We start from the raw sequence: 19433 nt of genomic DNA, 5'->3' as shown, positions 1-19433 counted from the left end.
TGACCAATAGGATGGCCAGACAGGAGCCTCGCCTGTGATGGACAACCACAGGCGTCTGCGTGGCTACACAGAGTTTGGTATTTTCCAAGACACACTTGTCTGTAGCCATCGTCTTCGCAAACATAAAGTCGCACACTGGGAGCCGTGTGAACACACAGCCTGGTCCCAAACACTGTGCCAGAGAGCTAACTGTCTAAGAATGCCACACTTCCACTTTAAATATATGCTGTCTGTGCTCTGACATCACAGATGATTATGTAATCACACAGCTATTTAAGGACTGAGGAGCAGAACTATAAATATTTATCTTGTGTTGAGTGAACTATTTCATGTATAATAGTCTTTAGCTGAATGGATTTTTATACCAACTTCAGTAAACCCTGTTTGAAAACGATTAGCCATTTACCACCTGAATGGTAGTCTCATAATATATTTGCCTATCTCTATGACTGTGTAGTGAACACAACTTTTGAGACAAAAGGCTGCCTTCTCATTAACTGTTCACGGCATTAAAAGTAGTTATGAAATTATCACAGATCATTGATGAGCAGGACCAGAAAGTACTTTCCCCAAACACAGAGCCACGGATCAACTTCTGGAGAACGTGACATTCCACACGTCAAACGAAACCTTCATTTCGTTTAGCATGTTGACTTGAGCAGAGCCATCACACTGCTAAACACCACAGGACGTGCTTTGTGTGTGTAGGAAATTAAGGAACAGGCTTGGCTGTCCCCCCACTTAATTCAAAGCAAGCAACATAGCACTCCATGGATTTCGTTTTCTAGAATGTATGCCGCGGCGGGCACCCATTTAAGGTAGAGGAACCGATGCACATTATTTTTCCATAATCTAGACTACGTAAGTTCTTTCCAAAGAGGTGATTCACATTGCGCAGATGAGAAAGCCATTGGTTGGGATTGGGGATTTAGCTCAGTGGTAGAGCGCTTGCCTAGCAAGCGCAAGGCCCTGGGTTCAGTCCCCAGCTCCGAAAAAAAAAGAAAAGAAAAGAAAAAAAAAAAAGAAAGCCATTGGTTAGACTGTTCTGGAACACCTGCTTTCTGGAAGAGGGGTTACACCCACACAGCTAGAGCAGCTCCAAGTGTGTAACCCAGCAGTCTGAATGCACAGAACGAAGTGTCGATCTCCCTGGGAGTGCCAGAGAAGGAGCCTTAGGTAGTACTTGAAGCACCTAGAGTGTAGAAAAGTCCCAGTTGTACGGCATCGAGGGGACATGTGGCAGTGTGAAAAGAATTTCCCAGAATCCTCCAAAATCCATATTTATTTTTTCTGCAGAGTTGGTGACTGAAGAGACAGAATTACCATTATAGTTTGTATTCGCAACGTTCAGCGCAACAGTGTTTCACCTGTTACAAATCTGTCTTGTCTGCTTTCTGTCTCATTGCAGAATCATGCTTCTTACTGTGGCAATTCTATCGCTCTACTCGGTTCACCTTTTACTGAAGACAGCCAAGGAAGGAGGTACTCCACCCTTACGTCCTAACTCCTGCCAAAGGCTATCTTCTGAGTCTGATTCTCACGAAAGAATCCCGCCACTCACACGGCGTTATAAGCTAAAAAGGATGTAACTCAGTGTCACGGATCATTTTTTTTTCTGACCCCAGCCATGCTTTCTCTCAAAATTTTTAGTTAACCGGTCAAGTGAGAACCAAGGGTGAAAGCCAAATGGGGGAGGAAAAGACTTCTGGCAAATGGGAGGAGATAGCTGTTATTACTAGGGGTATACAGCTCAATCGAGTGGCGCCATTGTTTCTGTTTGGAGAGCATTTGGCATTGCACCTGGGTCTCTGGGGATCATTTCTCTGTACTATTTAGTTATATGTGCTTAGTATCCCAGCGTTATATAAGGAAATGCTAGGGGCATGAAAACAATCCCCTAACACTGCAATTTTATCTTTTTCTTATAGGGTCTTTGATCTATGAAAAGTTGGGAGAGAAGGCGTTTGGATGGCCTGGGAAAATTGGAGCCTTTATCTCTATTACAATGCAGAACATTGGAGGTGAGGGGGCGGCGGCTTGCAGTGGACCACTGGTACTTTCTGTAGGATGCTCAGCAAAATACAGAAACATCAAATAAAGAAACTTCCGAAACAAACAACTGGCTGCACAGGAAAACAACCACAGTGTAGTCTTTAATCTCACCACACCTCCAGCACCCACAACTGAACCCATCAGGTCTGAGTATGCATGAGCCCTAACACTGAACCAGTCCCATGGTGCCCACTGTGCATTCATTGATCCTTAGGTTTTTAAGGTTAAAGTCTTGTGTGGACGTCTCCAGAATCGCTGGAATTGTTTTTTTGTTTTTTTTTATTGTTGTTGTTGTTTACTTTTGGCTTTTTTTTCCCTCTTTTTACTGGATTGGAGCCATTCGCATGTAAGCCCATTTGGTTGAAATCTTCAGCCTTAAGCCTTACGGGGATTTAAATTATCAAGCATTTCATAAGACTTCATGCTCGCTCTAGCTTGCGACATGGGATGGAAGGAGAAATAAGGAGACCTGAATGTGTTTCTCCCTTAACTCCCCAGGCCGGGCGATGGCACCGTGGCTGTTCTGAGCGTCAGTACAGGCACTGCTTAGCATCCAGATGTAGCTCAAAGTGATCTGTGTCAAGGCAAACACAAGTAGTGTGGCTTTAAGAGAGATAAGGTTGCACGCTACCACCCCGGGGGAAAAATGCTCTCACTTGATTTCATATGATTAACGATTTGGCATAAGGGGAGCCACTGGGATCCCTTAAATTAGCAACTCCACATTTAGAACAGTTCGACTTCTCCGCCCCCTAAGGGATTGCCGCTCACCCCCATTGCCTTAGCACCAGCAGGATGATGTTGACATTACCCGCACGGGTCTGTAGCACCCTGAATTTCCAAAGACCAAACACATTAACGGTGATGTCACCGAGACTCAGCAGATATGAGCTTTAAAATCGAATGGTCCCTCAGCGAGCCAGCTCATCAGAAACGTCTGTTTACCCTCTGTAAGATTCTGCTCTAGCCAAGGACTTTGTAAAGATTAACCAAACCACGTGGGCAGAAGACACAGCAGGTATTGGAGAAGTCAGGGGCTCTGTGCTTCCCATGCGGTCTGCCCTTTGTCACAGTATGGTCTTGCCTGTGTCACAGGTTTATCAAAATCCTGATGTCCTGAGCATCAGGATAGGGTAAGTAAGGACCTGTCCTCTCCAAGACATATCAGATGGTCAAATGAGGACCCCACAGAGTCAGGCAGCATCAGAAATGATAACCATACATCTTACCTCCATGGGACCTTAGGGACTAACTTGGAACTAGTCAGAAGTCAGTGTACAACTTAAAGGTCTGTTCCATAACCACGCCAGAAGGGTAGAGCACACATTGACAGCTTCTAGGTAAAACTGGCCTTTCCCTGTTGCGGTAGCGTGGGACCTAGATCTCTGTGTATGCTAGACAGTTGTTCTACCCCTGAGCTACAGCCCCCGACTCGGTCAGTTTTAGTCTTAATTATCCTTTGACCATGTGTCAGATAACAAGTTAAGAGCAAATTGCACCCAAGGGTGGACTGGGAAAAGAATGTCGCACAAATGTCTCCCATAAGAGATCTGTTTTGTTTCTCCATTTGTTTTACACACACACACACACGTACACACACACACACACACATACACACACATGTACACACATATACACACACGTACACACACACATACACACACGTACACACACACATACACACACATGTACACACACACACACACACACACACACACGAGGGGGTATACAGGGAGAGGTCTTACAGATCTTATGACATTTTCAAGATAGTGTAGATGAAGTTTGACCCTTCCTGTGATTTTTTTCCTTGACCAATGGGAAATGGGAATGAGAGGAAAAGGAGCAACCCCTTAACAGCAAAACAGGGTTAAGCTACCATGTCTCATACTCTGTTGTTGGTCTCTGCTCTGAGATTCGTCGTGTAGCTCTGGGAGAGCACGGAGGACCAGACAGCTGTTACTTGGGGAGAGCTCCAGTGACTGAAGTGACAAGAGATTCTGCTCTCTTGCATTTGGCCTCGGCCTTCCTTTTGTCAGACCACCACCCAGAGACACACATCCCTCAGTCTGTAATGGTCTCTAGTGACTGACAGTGAGGACATGGGACCAGGAGTTCCCTTAGAACCCAAGAAGGATTTAACCCAGAATCAACATGGACACTGTTAGCAACCGCCGCCCTGTGTAGGGGATGAAGGACAGGCGTCTGCTTGTGAAGGGTTAGAGATGAGATGCTCACCGTTTCAAGGAGGATGGATGTCCCAAACGCTGGGGGAGTGGGGAATGGGTGTCCCAAATGCCCCGCCTTCTCTTGGCTTGCGTGGGACGACAGTGTGCAGACTGACGCTAATCTGTCCCTTTGTCCATTTCAGCCATGTCAAGCTACCTCTTCATCATTAAGTACGAGCTGCCTGAAGTGATCAGAGTGTTCATGGGACTTGAAGAAAACACTGGGTATGACTTACCTTCTCCCCGCAATACCATGGGGCTCATGTGTGGTTGATCCCTTCTGTTCCCAACACCCCCTCTCTCTTTCTTTTCTAGGGAGTGGTACCTCAATGGCAACTACCTCGTCTTATTTGTGTCCGTGGGGATCATCCTACCACTCTCTCTCCTTAAAAATTTAGGTATCAATTCACTGTTTAACTGAGAGTGTGTCTGTCATTTACTTCGTCTTCTAGTAGACACGCTCTTTTGAACTATCTCTGCTAATTCCTAGGCTACCTTGGCTACACCAGTGGATTTTCCCTCACCTGCATGGTGTTTTTCGTCAGTGTGGTGAGTGCTTGGTTGACACGATCCTCGTAGCCTGGTGGGCGTGCCGTGTTTTATCCGTGTCCTCGTTTTTTTGTTTTTTTTTTTTTGTTTTTTTGTTTTTTTTTGCTCAAGGTCTTCGCTAGCATGAAATAGCTCTTGCATCACAAGCGATTTTTTTGTCTTCTAGTTTGGAATGAGAAAAGGACGGTCATGGCTTTAAGAATAGCTGAATAACTCACAGTGGCAGGGTCCTAGCCAATGGCATATTCTGGGTGGGTGATAGCGATGCAGTGTTTAAGAAGGTGGGGGTGGCAGACAGGAGCAAGCTGGGGCTCTGTCTGTCTGTACCAGCTGTGCTCTCTTGCACTTTCTACTCAGTAGAGTCAAAGAAGAAATCAATTCCAACAAAGGTGAAATTCCTTGAAATATCATGGGTGCAAAATTTGTAAGTCATTTCCCCCCAGAGATGTAAAGGAAGGGAAAGGACTTTTGGTTGACTCGTGTAGTTTGATAGGATACGTAATGAAGAAATGATCTTTGTCACAGAAGAGTCAGAAAGGTCTAGAGTGCACTCAATGGAGCCTAGAATGTGGCCAATCATAGTTCCCGATCTTTCCTTTGAACTGAAACCAGACGGAGTCTTTGTGGCCCGGTAGCTTCAGCAAACCCTCAATTGAGTGTTTCTCCCTGCATCCCTAAAGTCACATGGATGGATTTTTATTCCACTGTTCCCCACCCCCACCCCCTCAAAGCTTGACGATTTTTGTTTTCTGTTGTTTCGACTTGGTAATGACTGGCTCTAGGTGATTTACAAAAAGTTCCAAATACCCTGCCCTCTGCCTGTTCTGGATCACAATAACGGGAACCTGACGTTCAACAACACACTTCCCATGCACGTGATCATGCTACCCAATAACTCGGAGAGCACGGGCATGAACTTCATGGTGGACTACACTCACCGAGACCCGGAAGGGCTGGATGAGAAGCCAGCCGCAGGCCCTCTTCACGGCAGTGGTGTGGAGTACGAAGCCCACAGTGGGGACAAATGTCAACCCAAGTACTTTGTATTCAATTCCCGCGTAAGTGACAGGCCCCTGGCGGGCGGAGTACTGTGGTCTCTGAATCTTATTTTATAAGCTGAGGCTCTCCGGAATCAGCATCCATGCTGGACCTCTAGGTGTACGCTGTTGTCTTTGTTTTGCAGACGGCCTACGCGATTCCAATCCTGGCGTTTGCTTTCGTCTGCCACCCTGAGGTCCTTCCCATCTACAGCGAGCTTAAGGAGTAAGGCAGCCATTGTCTTGGCGTTCTAATGTGATTTGCAAAGTTCATTTGTTCAATGACGCTTTGTATAAGCAGGCTTACCCTACAGCTTTCTGAGCAAGGGTGGTCTTGAACTGAAGCTCGATCTTCTTCTTCTTCTTCCTAGTCGGTCCCGGAGAAAGATGCAGACGGTGTCCAATATTTCCATCACCGGGATGCTCGTCATGTACCTGCTTGCTGCGCTCTTTGGCTATCTAAGCTTCTACGGTAGGTCACCCAGTCCCAGTCGTTCTCTCTGTGGTTGGACTGGTAGTTCGCCCGGGTGCATACAACTCTTTTCAGTTCCTTCTGTGAGTAGCATGGTCTGTAGATGGTGCCCTCTCCACACGCTGGTTAGCTTTGCCACTTTCCCGAAGACGGTGGTCTCTGGATCCTCCTGGCGAATAGATTTTAGCAATTTGTGGAGGTTTGTTGATTTTTCTTTTTTCAAAGTCTCTCAAATTATAGCTAGCATGGTGGCTTAGGAGGTAAAGTACTTTGCATCTGAGCATGAGACCTGAGTCTGGGTCGCCAGCACCCATATACAAATGCAGGCATGGCAGTGCATGGTCGGATTCCCAGCATGGACAAGCGGAGGGAGACAGGAGAATCCCTGGCACTTGTAAGCTAGCTAAGCTACGAAAATCTGTGAGCAATGGTCAGTGAGAGAGCCTGCCTCAAGGAATAAGATAGAAAGCAGCTAAGGAAGACCCTCAACGCCAACCTCTGCATACACATGTATGTTCAACTTCACTCACCCGTGTGTCTGTGCATACACACACACAGTACACACATGGAGCTAAGGATGACCCTCAACGCCAACCTTTACATGCACATGTATGTTCAACTTTACTCACCCGCGTGTCTGTGCATACACACACACACACACACACACACACACACACACACACACCCCAAATCCCTCAAATTAAGTTACTTTCCTCCATGTTTAGGTGATATTTGGATATTTGTCAAGTTTCTTGGCCCACCTGAGGCTAGAAACCACGAGAACGAATGCCCAGGGAAACTCTTTTTAGGGAAAAGTGGTTGCCAGTTTGAAGCTGCTCCTTCCTTACCAGTCAGTGAAAGCTGGCACCTTAATGCATTAAACAGAATGTCTGCTTCATTTTGTTCAATTCTACTAGGGTAATCATATCCCAAGGCAAACGACACAAGAGATTCCCTTCAAACACTATTCTAGATTGTGATTATATATAAAATATTTATATAATAGTATATAGAATATGTATGCATATACACGTTCCTACATATGTATTTATGAATGTATGTATGTATGTATGTATGTATGTATGTATGTATGTATGTATGTATACATGGCCACATATGCATTAAACACCCCGTCTGATGTGAGGCATCTTAACAGTTAGCATTATTTACTCCTTCCAGAAAGGGTAGCCCAGTAGAAAAATGATTTTAATCAAATGCAGGTGTGTTATCATATTTGCACACTGGTCAAGGCGTCAATACAAGTAGACATTTTAATAAGCACCTGCAACTTTTCTTGAGTTCTGTCATCAAGTGTTTATTGCAAAACATGCGACACTTTGGAAGACTTCTCAGTTATTTTAAAATAGAAAAGGAAGTGTGCATATATAGTAAATTGGATTCTCGAAAATTGGCTGCAAAGTTGTAAATAGTTCTTCCTCCTCCCGGAACCTCCATTTTTTTACAAAGTTGATTTGGTAAGTTAAATGGAATGCATGACAAATCAGGAGGAAGTGACCCAGGAGGAGCCGCCATTGCCCAGGAGTCTTTCCTCTTTGGTTAATGATTTGGTATTATCCTCTCGCTGGTTATCCGTTAGTCAAGATCAATACCACTGAATGCATTTGCACCCTTAGTCTCATCTTGAGAGTAATAGAGGGGGAAACTGGCTACCCGTGATTCCTATACATCCATGTGCCATTCGTGTCTTGATTTCATAGGTATCTATGTATGGTTGGGTTTGGAATTCTGAATGGCTGTCTTCAAAGAAGGCAACAGATAGATCTTAGAGTAAAATGGCTGACAAGCCAGTTTTAAAACGAAAACCACACAGCGATTGATCCTTGCCTGTTTGTCTAACGATTTTTGTAAGAAACAACCTTTTAAAACCTCGCATGACCTGGGTTTAAATCCCTAGCGCCTGTGTTAAAGGCTGGGTGTGGAGTCAGAAACGCCAGTGCTAGGACTGGATCCCAGGGTCTTGCTGGCTGACCCGTCTAGCCAAAATGGCAAGCCCAGGTTCAGTGAGAGACCCTGCCTCAAAAATAAGGCGAAAAAGTGATTGAGGAAAACATCCCAACATCAGCCTCTGGCCTCCACATGTGAATGTGCGCCATCATGCGCTCCTGTGAAGAGCTGGTGCCAACTTGGTAACCCCACCCCAACTCTTCCTCTTTCAGGGGAAGTTGAGGACGAGTTGCTCCATGCCTACAGTAAAGTCTACACATTTGATACGGCTCTTCTCATGGTACGCCTGGCAGTGCTGGTGGCGGTGACACTGACTGTGCCCATCGTCCTGTTCCCCGTAAGTACACGGAGTTCTGAAGGCTGGGTGCAATGCTCTGACTCGGTGTGAACTTAGGTATCTATGCGCTTGCAGTTGTGTGTTCCGGCCAATTATTATTTTCTCGTAGAATGTAGGTCAACTTAAGGTTGACCAGATGGATGAATGGATGGATGATAGATAGATAGATAGATAGATAGATAGATAGATAGATAGATAGATAGATAGATGGATGATAGCAATGTTAGTGTTTTAAAGTATGAGAAAAACAAGAACTTTATTTTTAAATTCAATTTTAAAAAAAGGTAGAGCTTGGGCTGTTATCTATTGACTAATACGAAATAAGAGAAGTGCTTCAGACTCGAAATGTGAGAGCCAAAGTCATACAAACTTTAAAGATCACTCCGTGTCTTGCCACAGCTTTGATGGTATTTCCGTTTGTTCCTCGGCCTGTACTGATGTAACATCTACAGGTCAGATTATCGAATCTGACATCTTGATGGCGAATGGGAAAGACACAATGGAAGTGATTTTTTTTTTTTTAGTCTCTCCCCCAGAACTGACACGTGCCTTCTGGTGTTTGAGCTTCCTGCTCCTTGTCTCTAGTCAGGGCTATCGGTTAGTCCTGGGTTCACACTACCGGACTGGTGTGGGTGAGGATGTGAGCCACACCTACGGACAAACACTGGTTTCCACCTCCCTGCCAACTCTGTCCCTTCGGTAAACATTCGGTTTACTCATCCATTTTAGGGATGCAAAAATAAGCGAGACTCAGTAGCCAGCCTCACTGGTGTACAAAATGTTCTGCCCAGGACCCGGCATCAGGGAGCCACTTAAATAATGGGCCGTGGTCACTTTAAGCACGGCTTGTGTGCTGAAAGTGTATTTTGGCACATTCCTTTTTCATGAGCACATGAAATCAAATCCCTGCCACTGTCGTGCTAATACTTGACGCTCAAATAACGCCCGGCCTCTAATATATCTGAGAACATTCTGCATGCCATTTGGGGAACTTTAGCATAAAATGAACTCGGGCTTGAGCAGGAAGTTCTTTGACACCTGTGTCACTGTTTAAGTATCTTGTGCAAGGAAATCTGTTACATACTTTCCCTTTGCTTTACCCATGGGCTTTACTATGGTGTTTTTGAGCTGTAGTCTCGAGAGATTGATGGATGTGGCTGTGCTCATTTGTCGAGCAGATAACTGGTGAGCTAAGGCAAGGCTGATTTCCAGAATGGGAAGTTCTAGCTAGCCTGGACAGACAGTACATCTTGACGTTGGAAACCCAAACCTCCCTTAGAAATTGTTACCTTGTATGAGAGCAAATGCCCCGGGCTAGATCTGATCATAGGGGAACAATAGTCGTTTGTTAGTGGTGGATGCCATTAGGATCGAAATTGGTCATAAGAACTATCATCCAGAGAAATAACCCATGCCCACCCTTTCTAGTGCAGTCTCACTCTGTTAGCAGTAGGACCTTGTGCACAACATGGTTTTTCGCTGGCACAGTTACAGGTAAACGTTAACAGCAGTCACAGACAGAATAGTGGCTGCACAGAGGATGAACCAGCAGTGTTGGATATGAAAAAAAAATTTTTTCGAGTGAATCTTGCCTCTCCTGTATGAACTTGTTTTCTGGTGTATTCATGTGCCGTTAACCCATGGGAATGAGGATCTGGGTGAGAAGATCAAATGGCCGCGACAGCGACAGAGACAGATGCGTGGCGACTGCCTTGTCCCAGTCAAGGTCTAAAAGGCCAAATTCTGATGTGTTTTGGACAAAGTTGTGTCGATTGTAGGTTTTTGTTTTCAGGAGCTGGGGACCGAACCCACGGCCTTGCGCTTGCTAGGCAAGCGCTCTACCGCTGAGCTAAATCCCCAACCCCTCGATTGTAGTTTTAAAGCCATGCTACTGTCTTTGCCCAGGAGCTGATTGCGCTCTGGCTACTCCCGGCTTAGCTCGCCAAGCCACCAGCACTGATCCGTCTGCTCTGTTTCTCTCTATCTGCCTTTCGCCCCACTAGTCCACACCTGTGACCCATGCCGCAGGGGTTCACGTTACCAGCCCCACCCGAGACCTTTGAATCTGCGGATAGCGGATAAAAACACTCAGCTTGTCACTTTACAGCTCGCCTTTTTCGGCACAACGGCAGGACGCTGAATCTCCTGCACCGAAAGGCATGCCCTCATCAGTTCATTATATCCGTCTCTCCTCCACATCCTTGGCCACCCACCTGTAGCGGAGGCTGCTGTACCTAGCTGTCCCCAAGGCCTTACATGATTGCAGCATCCCTTTAACTCCAGTGCACCAAAGAAAAGCTCCCTCTCTTACCCTGCATCCGTCTTTTCCTCCAGGGACCCGGAAGTCCCACCTGTACCTTCTGCCCAGCAATTGGCTCCCAGCCTTCTCTATTGACAAAATCAAGAACCAATCAGGGAACCTGACCTTAGTATCAGCACCTCCCCCTACAGAGTTGTTATGGATAGTGGTTTTATTTGTTTCTTGTAACTTGAGGGCAGGACTTCTGTGAATCAAATACAGGGTGTGACTCTCCTGGATGCCAGACGGCTCTCTGGGACTGCGTTCTTTGCATTCAGAAACATTTGACCACCGAGAAACTTCTTTGTTGGCCTTCATATTACCATGCATAAGTGACAAAAGAGACCTGATCTTGGGTTCAAGTCTACCAGTTTTAGCTACTATTCTGCATTCTTTTTCTTGCAACAAATGATAAGGAGGTTCTTAGACGACAGGCTAAGAGTTTGTCTGCTCGGTTTTCTCTTATCCTATTTGTCATCTCAAGTTGGGTTGGGTTTTTCCTTCTTACCGCAAGTGTATAGGAGCGGTCTGTGATGTTTGCTGGGCAGTGCGGTGGTTAAATGGGTCAAGGCTAGCTTCCATTAGCAGTTTAGCATAGCTCTCCTTAGGCACAGGGTGGGCCGTCCACTATGGGACACAACTCCTTCCAGAGGATGGATGGCAACATTCATAACTGCTTCGTTTCATGCAGTCAGGTTCACATGTTACCACAGAGGATAGAAAAGCAAGTAACCTTTACAATTTATCCTAAGTGGACGGGCTCATGTCCTACCTGTAATACGTTCAGAAGATCACCGCCCAGGTTCTCTAGAACCATCTATTTCATTTCTCACAGAACTATCGCCCCTCCGGCGTGTACTGCCTTCGGGTCTCCTGTTCTGAGGCGTGCACAGACTCAGGCATGGCAGTATGGTGGGTGGGCTTTGGCAGGAAGCCCAGTAGAGTTGGTATTCCTAAGATGCTATCCCCAGACAACCCTGTAACACAATGGAGTCATTTCTGCTCAGTAGCAGAATCTGTGTTTATGGAGAGTATCAGTCAAGGCTGTCAGTTTCTAGTTGACTCCCACATCTATGTCCTTCACACTGGGTCCCCTCATAAAGCTCCTCCTCACAGACTGGGCTGGAGACACACACTGTGTAGGAACAATTGACTTTCTAAAGTCATTCTGGGTCAGGGGCCCTGGCTGGTGCTAGGAACTTCCCTGGCCCGCCTCTCACCCACATTTTTATATCCTCATCAGCTTTCATCAGTAGAAAAGGGGTACATGGGTAAGGGGAGCACCAGGGCCTGTGGGTAATAGGACTGAGATGCCTCTGTTGTCCCATGGGTAAACAGAGCTGCCCCAGCTGTTTGGATCCACTTTCTTCTAAAGGTGGCGCTGTAATATGGAATGATTCCCTTCTAACCCTTCCCAAGGCCACTCTCAGCCAGCCTCCTAACCCACGCCCTCTTCAGAGGGGCAATAACACTCCGTGGTCCTTCAGTCCTGTGAGGGATTTTCTTTCCGCTCACTCATCGTGAAAGCAAAGCCTTCCCCGTTCGCTCCAACCTTGCTCTGTTTATTCCTGTACATTTTCTGTCCCCTCATTTCAGTAGACCAAACCTTAGTCTACCACAACGATTTTAGGAAGCCATGTTCATTCTCAGAGACCATGAACAGACTGGATTGCCCTTGACCCAATTTTTTTTTGTTTGTTTCTTTACTTTGGGGGCTATTGTTGTTGTGTTTTTTAACCCAGTGTATCATTTTAACAACAAATCAAAAAACAGAAACTTTGTGTCTTCAGGAGCCATGGGTCTGCATTCAGCTGGATTCCCAGTCAGATGCACTCTTGAACAACACTTGTCACTACAGAAAACTTACCACAAGCCCACCGACTTGTGGACAATATCAGACAGCCATTCTTCACGGGTCATAATGTAGACTGTCCCAGCGTCTGGGGAAAGGAGTCGAACTCTTGCTTTCCTCTTCCTGCTTCTCACGGCAAGCTTCATATTTTTCACTGTTCCGACTTTTAAATCCTTTCACAAAGTTGCTGTTAAGCCATTTGCAAGACTGGACTGTGTAGCTTGCCACTCTAGAAATGGAGTTCCCTTTGACCCACACAGATGGCTTTAATTTTCCAGTATGGTATGCAAGGAATGCCTCAGGAGAAACTGTGGGCCATTTAGCTTGCATTTTTTTTGGTTTGCCCATACACGTTTCAAAATGGAGTTCGCATTTGCTGTCTCTGCTGTGAGCTTCCGCCTCCACACCGCTATTAGAGTTCGGGACTGAGAATCAATCGATTGCCTCCAAGCAAGAGAAGCTCTTGCTTACCCACCGGAAGGCAGACAGAGTAATTCTACCAAGTCCAAAATGAGTGGCCTCATAAACAGATGCCAGAGATAAGCATGTGTGTGTGTCGGGCTGTCTGAGCCCAAATGCTCTATCCCTCTGTCCGTAGTGACCTCTTTATCCACTGACACGCCATTTACTTGGGCTCTGCAGCAAGTGGAGCCTCTCTTGAGCCTTTGCATACATATTCCAGCTGCTGAAACACGGCTGGAATCTGTGGAGAAGTCCCTGGGGAGCGGAAAGATTCCTGCTGTCAGTTTAACTCAGCGTTTACTGAGCGTCTGCTATGTGCAAATGACTGGGGGAGGGCCTCTGAGGAATGTCGGGATTATTACGTTCCATTGTTTGACTTTTAGGGATCTGTAATCTATTAATGTGTGGGGGAGAAAGGAGGAGAAACACAGAAAGTATCACATTTTTCTTTTTTAAAATACCAGCGGAAAACGGTAAATAAAACGGAAAGTTAGGGGAAAAGCCAGGTCTACAGAAATTGCTTCAGTCTGTGTAAGTCATCCCAGCATGTCGTCCTCGATGCTTGGTCTAATGAGAATAAGACCCGCTTAGATCACTAGGCAAGGGCTTCACTGGCTCCAAGTTGCTCGAAGCTGTTACTTTATCTATTCTGCCCAAAATCATTTTTTTTTTTTTAGCGAAGAATACATTCGAGAACTCATGTTATACAACTAAGAAAAAAAATATCACTCCCAGGCACGAAAATCGGCGTGAAGTTTGCACAGCGATGCGAATGGGCTAAATGCTGTTCAGTCGTCCAAAGTTAGAAGCAGTTAAACTGATAAGCGCTTTTCTCACAACCAACGTGAGAAAAAGTCAAAGAGATTTTTAAGTGTGTGTGTTGGGGTCCGGGGGTGGGGATTAAAATAAAAACAAAACGCTTTCTGTTAGAATACTTAAAACCGCAGCAGAGATCAAAAACAGAAATTAAAGAGGCGACTATGCCTTTGCACGCCCTCGTTGCAGATCCGTACTTCAGTGATCACACTGCTGTTTCCAAGAAGACCCTTCAGCTGGGTGAAGCATTTCGGGATCGCTGCAATCATCATCGCTCTCAACAACGTCCTGGTCATCCTCGTGCCTACCATCAAATACATCTTTGGATTCATAGGTAAGTTTCAGAAAAGCTTTTGTTTGGTCGGCACAAACTTACACCTCCTTAAATGGCAGACACAGGGATGGTGCAGTGTAGACAGGGTTCCCAGTTCCCTCCAGGCTAAGAACCCTGCCAGCCCCTGATGGGCTCCGTGACTGCGCTGGCAGTGCCCCCTCCCTCCCAATTGATGCTGGGAGTCACCTATAGCCTTAGTCCAAGGGCCTTTTCAAGAGATGAGGAAACTGAGCCTCAAAGAAACCAAGTCGCACGCCTTTTTTTGTGGACAATGGATTTGGGCATGCGCAGTAGCTCTGGCTTCGACTCATGATTTGGGCATGCGCAGTAGCTGTGTCTTCCAGCGATGAGTGAGGACAGGTGTTAAGTACCGCAAGCTCTCTGGAGTCTGGAGAAACAGGAGGTGGATAGCCCAAATCATCTCATTTCCTTTAACCCCATGGTCTGTTATAGTACACTTAATTTCTTAATCCAGGCAGAGGGTTTACTAGATTTTAAGGACAGAATGACTTTTAAGAGAACCAGGTGTGGGGGTTGGGGATTTAGCTCAGTGGTAGAGCGCTTGCCTAGCAAGCACAAGGCCCTGGGTTCGGTCCCCAGCTCCGAAAAAAAGAAAAAAGAAAAAAAGAAAGAAAAAAAAAAGAGAGAGAGAGAGAGAGAGCCAGGTGTGAACAAGTTACAAAGTAAGAGCAGACAGGAAGCACGCATGGTGTGTTCGGCCCTCTGAGTATGTAGTTACATTTCCAAGTCTTTACCAACTTGTATTGATTGGCTTTTTACTGCTTACTATAGTTATACTTACGATGCTATGGTATGAGGCACATTTTAATAGGAAGAAATAATCAAGATGACCTATGGCTTAAACGTTGCTTTTAATGCTAAAAATAACAAGGTAGCATTCTATTTGTTGGTCCTAAAGCCAGGGCTTGCAGAGATGATCTTTTCCAGGACAACCAGCCTTGGGAGACACTAACCCACCCTGCATCTCTTTCCTCAGGGGCTTCTTCTGCCACCATGCTGATTTTCATTCTTCCGGCAGCTTTTTATCTCAAGCTTGTCAAGAAAGAACCCCTTCGATCACCCCAAAAGATTGGGGTAAGTAAGACTTGCCATATCCCCTCCTGTATCTATTCGGCTACTCAGAGTAAGCCAGAAAACACATGGTTTCGAGAAACGAAGCAGTCATTCAGAAGACAGAAAAACTGAAGCTAGAGACAGAGTGGCAGGGAAGAGAGAGTTTCTGACCATCTGAGGACGCTAGGGTTTCTCTCCTTCAAGTAACAAATATCTGAATATTTTGTTGAGTTCTGTGTGGTAAATGCTGGCTTGGTAAATTTGCCACAGGCACGTATGTCATGTGCACACTGGTGTCCAGTGCCAGGCTGAATGTGATTTGTGACATACTAAGTTATCAGGTTCCCTTGCGGTGTTGGGGTAATGCCAGAATTTTAGTCCCTTGTGAATTGCTAGATTCACAAGGGCGAAGATGGCTTTGATTTCCCTTCCACCTACTTATTGTCTATTTATCTCCCTTATATTCATCTCCCTATAGACTCTGCTGTTTGGATTACAATATAAAAAAAATAGAACCACTGTTTCTTTTTTGCTAATATTTTCAGATGTAAGCCGCCATTGATATTTTACCAATAATTAAGTGTTATCAGTGACCGGTTAAAATAGGTCTTCTATTAAGGCTTGAGAAAGCATACTTCTAAATGCAAGTTGGCCCTTAAAGCCATTCACTTCTTGGGGTTCCCGGGGACATAAGGGCAGCTTGATAGTACAGACCCCTCCTTTTCCCAAGTCTGGCCTCCATGTGCTCCACCCTTCCCTGGGTGTCTGCTGTAGTGTCCCTTGGCTGTGACCCACTGTCATTCGGACCAGATGAAAAGTGGGTCAAGTTGTCTCCTAGTCCCCTGCTAACCACAGTCACCTACCTGCTGCTCCCCAGCAGGTAGAATGAAAAGATGGGTCTATGTGGAGTATATACGAACTCGGAAAAATTCTGAAAGACAGATGTGTTGCCAATACTCCTACTTAGGATGATAGCTACATTTTTTTTTGTTTTCTCCAGAAATGACCAACACACACTGGGCTTCCATTTTATCCATATGGTTTATCAGTTGGTGATAACACACACTGCTCTTCCTCCGTCAGGGTCATGAGTGTTTCCTGCCGCATTCAGTCTCCGTCTACCACCTAGGTCTTTTTTTTTTCTTTTGGTAACCCCCATATTTTCATGTATCCTGTCAGTCAACCGTGGCTTTCCCCTCAACCTGTATGCTACGTGTTCCCCTTTTTCTCTCCTTCCTTAAACGACTTGCCATTTTTCACTAAGAATATACAAGGCACAATGCCACCCCATGACACTGTTGTAAAAGCAAACTCTTGTTCCCCGTCTCCACTCCTCCCTAACGTGCTCCCTCTGAATTACAGGCTTTGGTCTTCCTCGTGACTGGAATTATCTTCATGATGGGAAGCATGGCGCTCATTATAATCGACTGGATTTACAACCCTCCAAATCCCGACCACCACTAATCCTTGGGGGGGATGCTCTTCTATTGGAAACGGCCGACATTATGGTCTGAAGGACACTTTAGTTGTCTTGGTTGGGATGTTAGTCTGAGGAATTAACGAGATTCCGAAGACATTTTCTAGCTCTATCATCTGACGCATGTGAAAGAAAAAAAAAATATGGGTTTTCTTGGGAAGGGTTTTGCCGGGAATGGTGAAGGATGTATTAAAATTCTGTGGCGCACGTTTTAACCCAGGCCGTCCAGTGCAGTGTGTGATGCCCAAGTTGTGTTTGCTGCTGTGGAAGCTGAATCCTGTTGGCTGTGTGTCTCACGTCAGCAGACAATAGCCTGTCCCCCATGCTCACTCCTCATCTCACCACCCCAGATCAACAAATAATTCTATTCTCAGACCATCAGACAGAGATCCCCTGGTTGGCAAAGCTGTCCTCACTTAAGGCCATCTCCCATTGTACACCGACACTAAGGGTCGGCTGACTGGCTGAGGCAGGGGCATACCTTGAGCTGTCCCTGTGAGGTTCCTGAATGGCAGATGCCATGATAGAGTACTTCCTCTCAACACTCAAGGAGTAGTTTGCCCAACCTGCGTATTACACTGAATTAGTGACTTTTTCATTCAGTGTTTTAGTGACGAATGCTAAAAACATCTCACTAAACACAGAGGGTTTTTTTTTTAATTATCAAGAAACAACTACCCCCCAAAAAATGCTTTTTAACATCTGCCTTTTCATGATGTTCCTGATATTTTTGTCCCTTGTTGTCTTTGAACAAGGCTTCCCCTCTTGTCTTCCGTTCTCATTCGTAATTTTCAAAAGACCGCAGTCCGTGTGGAGACACACTACCCAGTATTGTTTGATACATTTTTATTTGATAAACATTTCAGTGCAGGAAACTGTGATTTTTGCTATATGTTTATGTACATAATCTCATCCTATAGCTATCAGCACGTTGGCATTTGATACATTGGATTTTTATTTTTTACATTTGCAGTTCTCTTTCTTCACAGGCAAAGCATTTATATTACCGGGGACAGGGAATTAAGCTGGCGGGCTCAGAAATCCATGTGTACGTGTCTATCCATTGGAGACATCTAAAAGTTAAAAACCTAAGCTCACCTCGTCCGGTGATGCTGTTCGCTGTTTGCAATACTCTGAAGATCTACAGCAAAGCAAGGGGATCCTCATTCGTAAATAATTTCCAGTGCACGACGGTCTTTGAATTTACCATGTCTAGAATAGAGTTCAGTTTATTTTAGCTCACATAGGAATTCACTGGCATCCATCTGCCGTTAATATAATATCAAGTGGTTAGAAATAAATGCACCAACGTGACCCCAAAACACAGGCTGCCGTTCTTGTTCACAGCCATAGATGCTTACATGGGGTGGAGTTCAGTTTCCCCTCACTGCCCAGAATCTCTGGCTTTGACCGTTGTTTTTCAATCACTGGTCGTTTATTTTACATTTCAATACGAAGCCAGGTCTGAAATGCACGAATCATCCAGGTAGTGATAATACTGTCACACTGAAACAGCTTTTCTGCAGTGGGTCTCAGAAACATGTTTGTTTACGTGTCATTTTCTGGAGTTTAGTACTATAAAATGGTGTGCTTTGGGACAAAAACCGAGCATTACTAGAAACTATCACAAATTCTGAGTTATTATCATCCGAGAGAAAAAAAAATCGCCAAATAGGATCTGTGAGATGTCTTTCCGTTTTTCATTCACCCAAGAAATAAACCAAGATTAGAAAGCGGAAAGGGTGCATTGCAAATATTAGATGTGTTTCATCTGAACATATTAAATGTAAATAGAAAAGATTAATCCAAAAATTTTGGGAGCCTGTACAATCTGTATATATTTCAAATATTTTACATTTAGAATGACTAACTGGGAAGCATCCTCTTGTGTAGTCAGACAGATACTCAAGAGTAATACAGCAGTGCCAAAGACTACACGCAGCTCCACTCACTCGCGTGGCCGTCTTCAGGATCGGAGCTCACACAAGCTGCAGGGCAGATACGCGGAGTACATTTTTTTTTTTTGGTAAATTTAACCCATTTGTAAACAGATACAAATTTTATTTTCTTACAGCCTTTATAAGATGGTTTGATGTACTGGGAGGATTTTTTTTATTACAGAATGTATATTGGTATATAATAAATGAACTTTTCAAATGACCTGGCTGTGGTTTTTCTCTCCTCGGTAAAGGCTGCGAGTTATTTGTACGTGAGACAGGATCAGAAGTAGACATATCTATCACCTGTCTTAAACTGATGCACGTTCATCCCCGCAAGATAAAGGGCACAGCGAAACCTTCATCTCACACATGCTATTGCTGTTGTTACAAATGACTGCACACTTAATGGCATAGACGGGATAGAAAATCTAAAGCCAGACATGGTGTCACATACCCGTGATCTAGCACTGGGACGCAGAAGCAGCAGACTTGTCAATTGAGGTCGCCCTGGGCCGCACGGTAAGGCACAATCTCAGAAAGTC

General features: G+C 45.1%; 1 protein-coding gene and 1 long non-coding RNA gene across 4 annotated transcripts in view; one reads left to right on the top strand and one right to left on the bottom strand.

The window, feature by feature from the left end:
* The window catches only part of Slc38a4 (solute carrier family 38, member 4), a 59748-nt gene extending 40637 nt beyond the window's left edge, over positions 1-19111 (top strand). For all 3 annotated transcript variants that reach the window (NM_130748.2, NM_001439665.1, NM_001439664.1), the window contains 12 exon segments: positions 1409-1482; positions 1929-2021; positions 4421-4502; positions 4593-4675; positions 4768-4826; positions 5609-5884; positions 6010-6089; positions 6235-6335; positions 8513-8637; positions 14256-14400; positions 15398-15495; positions 16837-19111. In NM_130748.2, coding sequence (NP_570104.1) covers positions 1409-1482; positions 1929-2021; positions 4421-4502; positions 4593-4675; positions 4768-4826; positions 5609-5884; positions 6010-6089; positions 6235-6335; positions 8513-8637; positions 14256-14400; positions 15398-15495; positions 16837-16938 — 1318 coding nt within the window. In that variant the 3' untranslated portion in view covers positions 16939-19111.
* On the bottom strand, positions 1409-11016 carry LOC108351546 (uncharacterized). Its single transcript, XR_015625981.1, has 3 exons — positions 10949-11016; positions 4288-6504; positions 1409-2626 (listed from the first exon to the last, which is right to left on the bottom strand). It is a non-coding gene; the product is annotated as an uncharacterized LOC108351546 (long non-coding RNA).
* Positions 19112-19433: the final 322 nt, after the last annotated feature.

The sequence above is a fragment of the Rattus norvegicus genome, chromosome 7, assembly GCF_021556685.1.
Source record: "Rattus norvegicus strain SHRSP/BbbUtx chromosome 7, alternate assembly SHRSP_T2T, whole genome shotgun sequence".
Taxonomy (NCBI): domain Eukaryota; kingdom Metazoa; phylum Chordata; class Mammalia; order Rodentia; family Muridae; genus Rattus; species Rattus norvegicus.
This window is presented reverse-complemented; position numbering and strand designations above follow the sequence as displayed.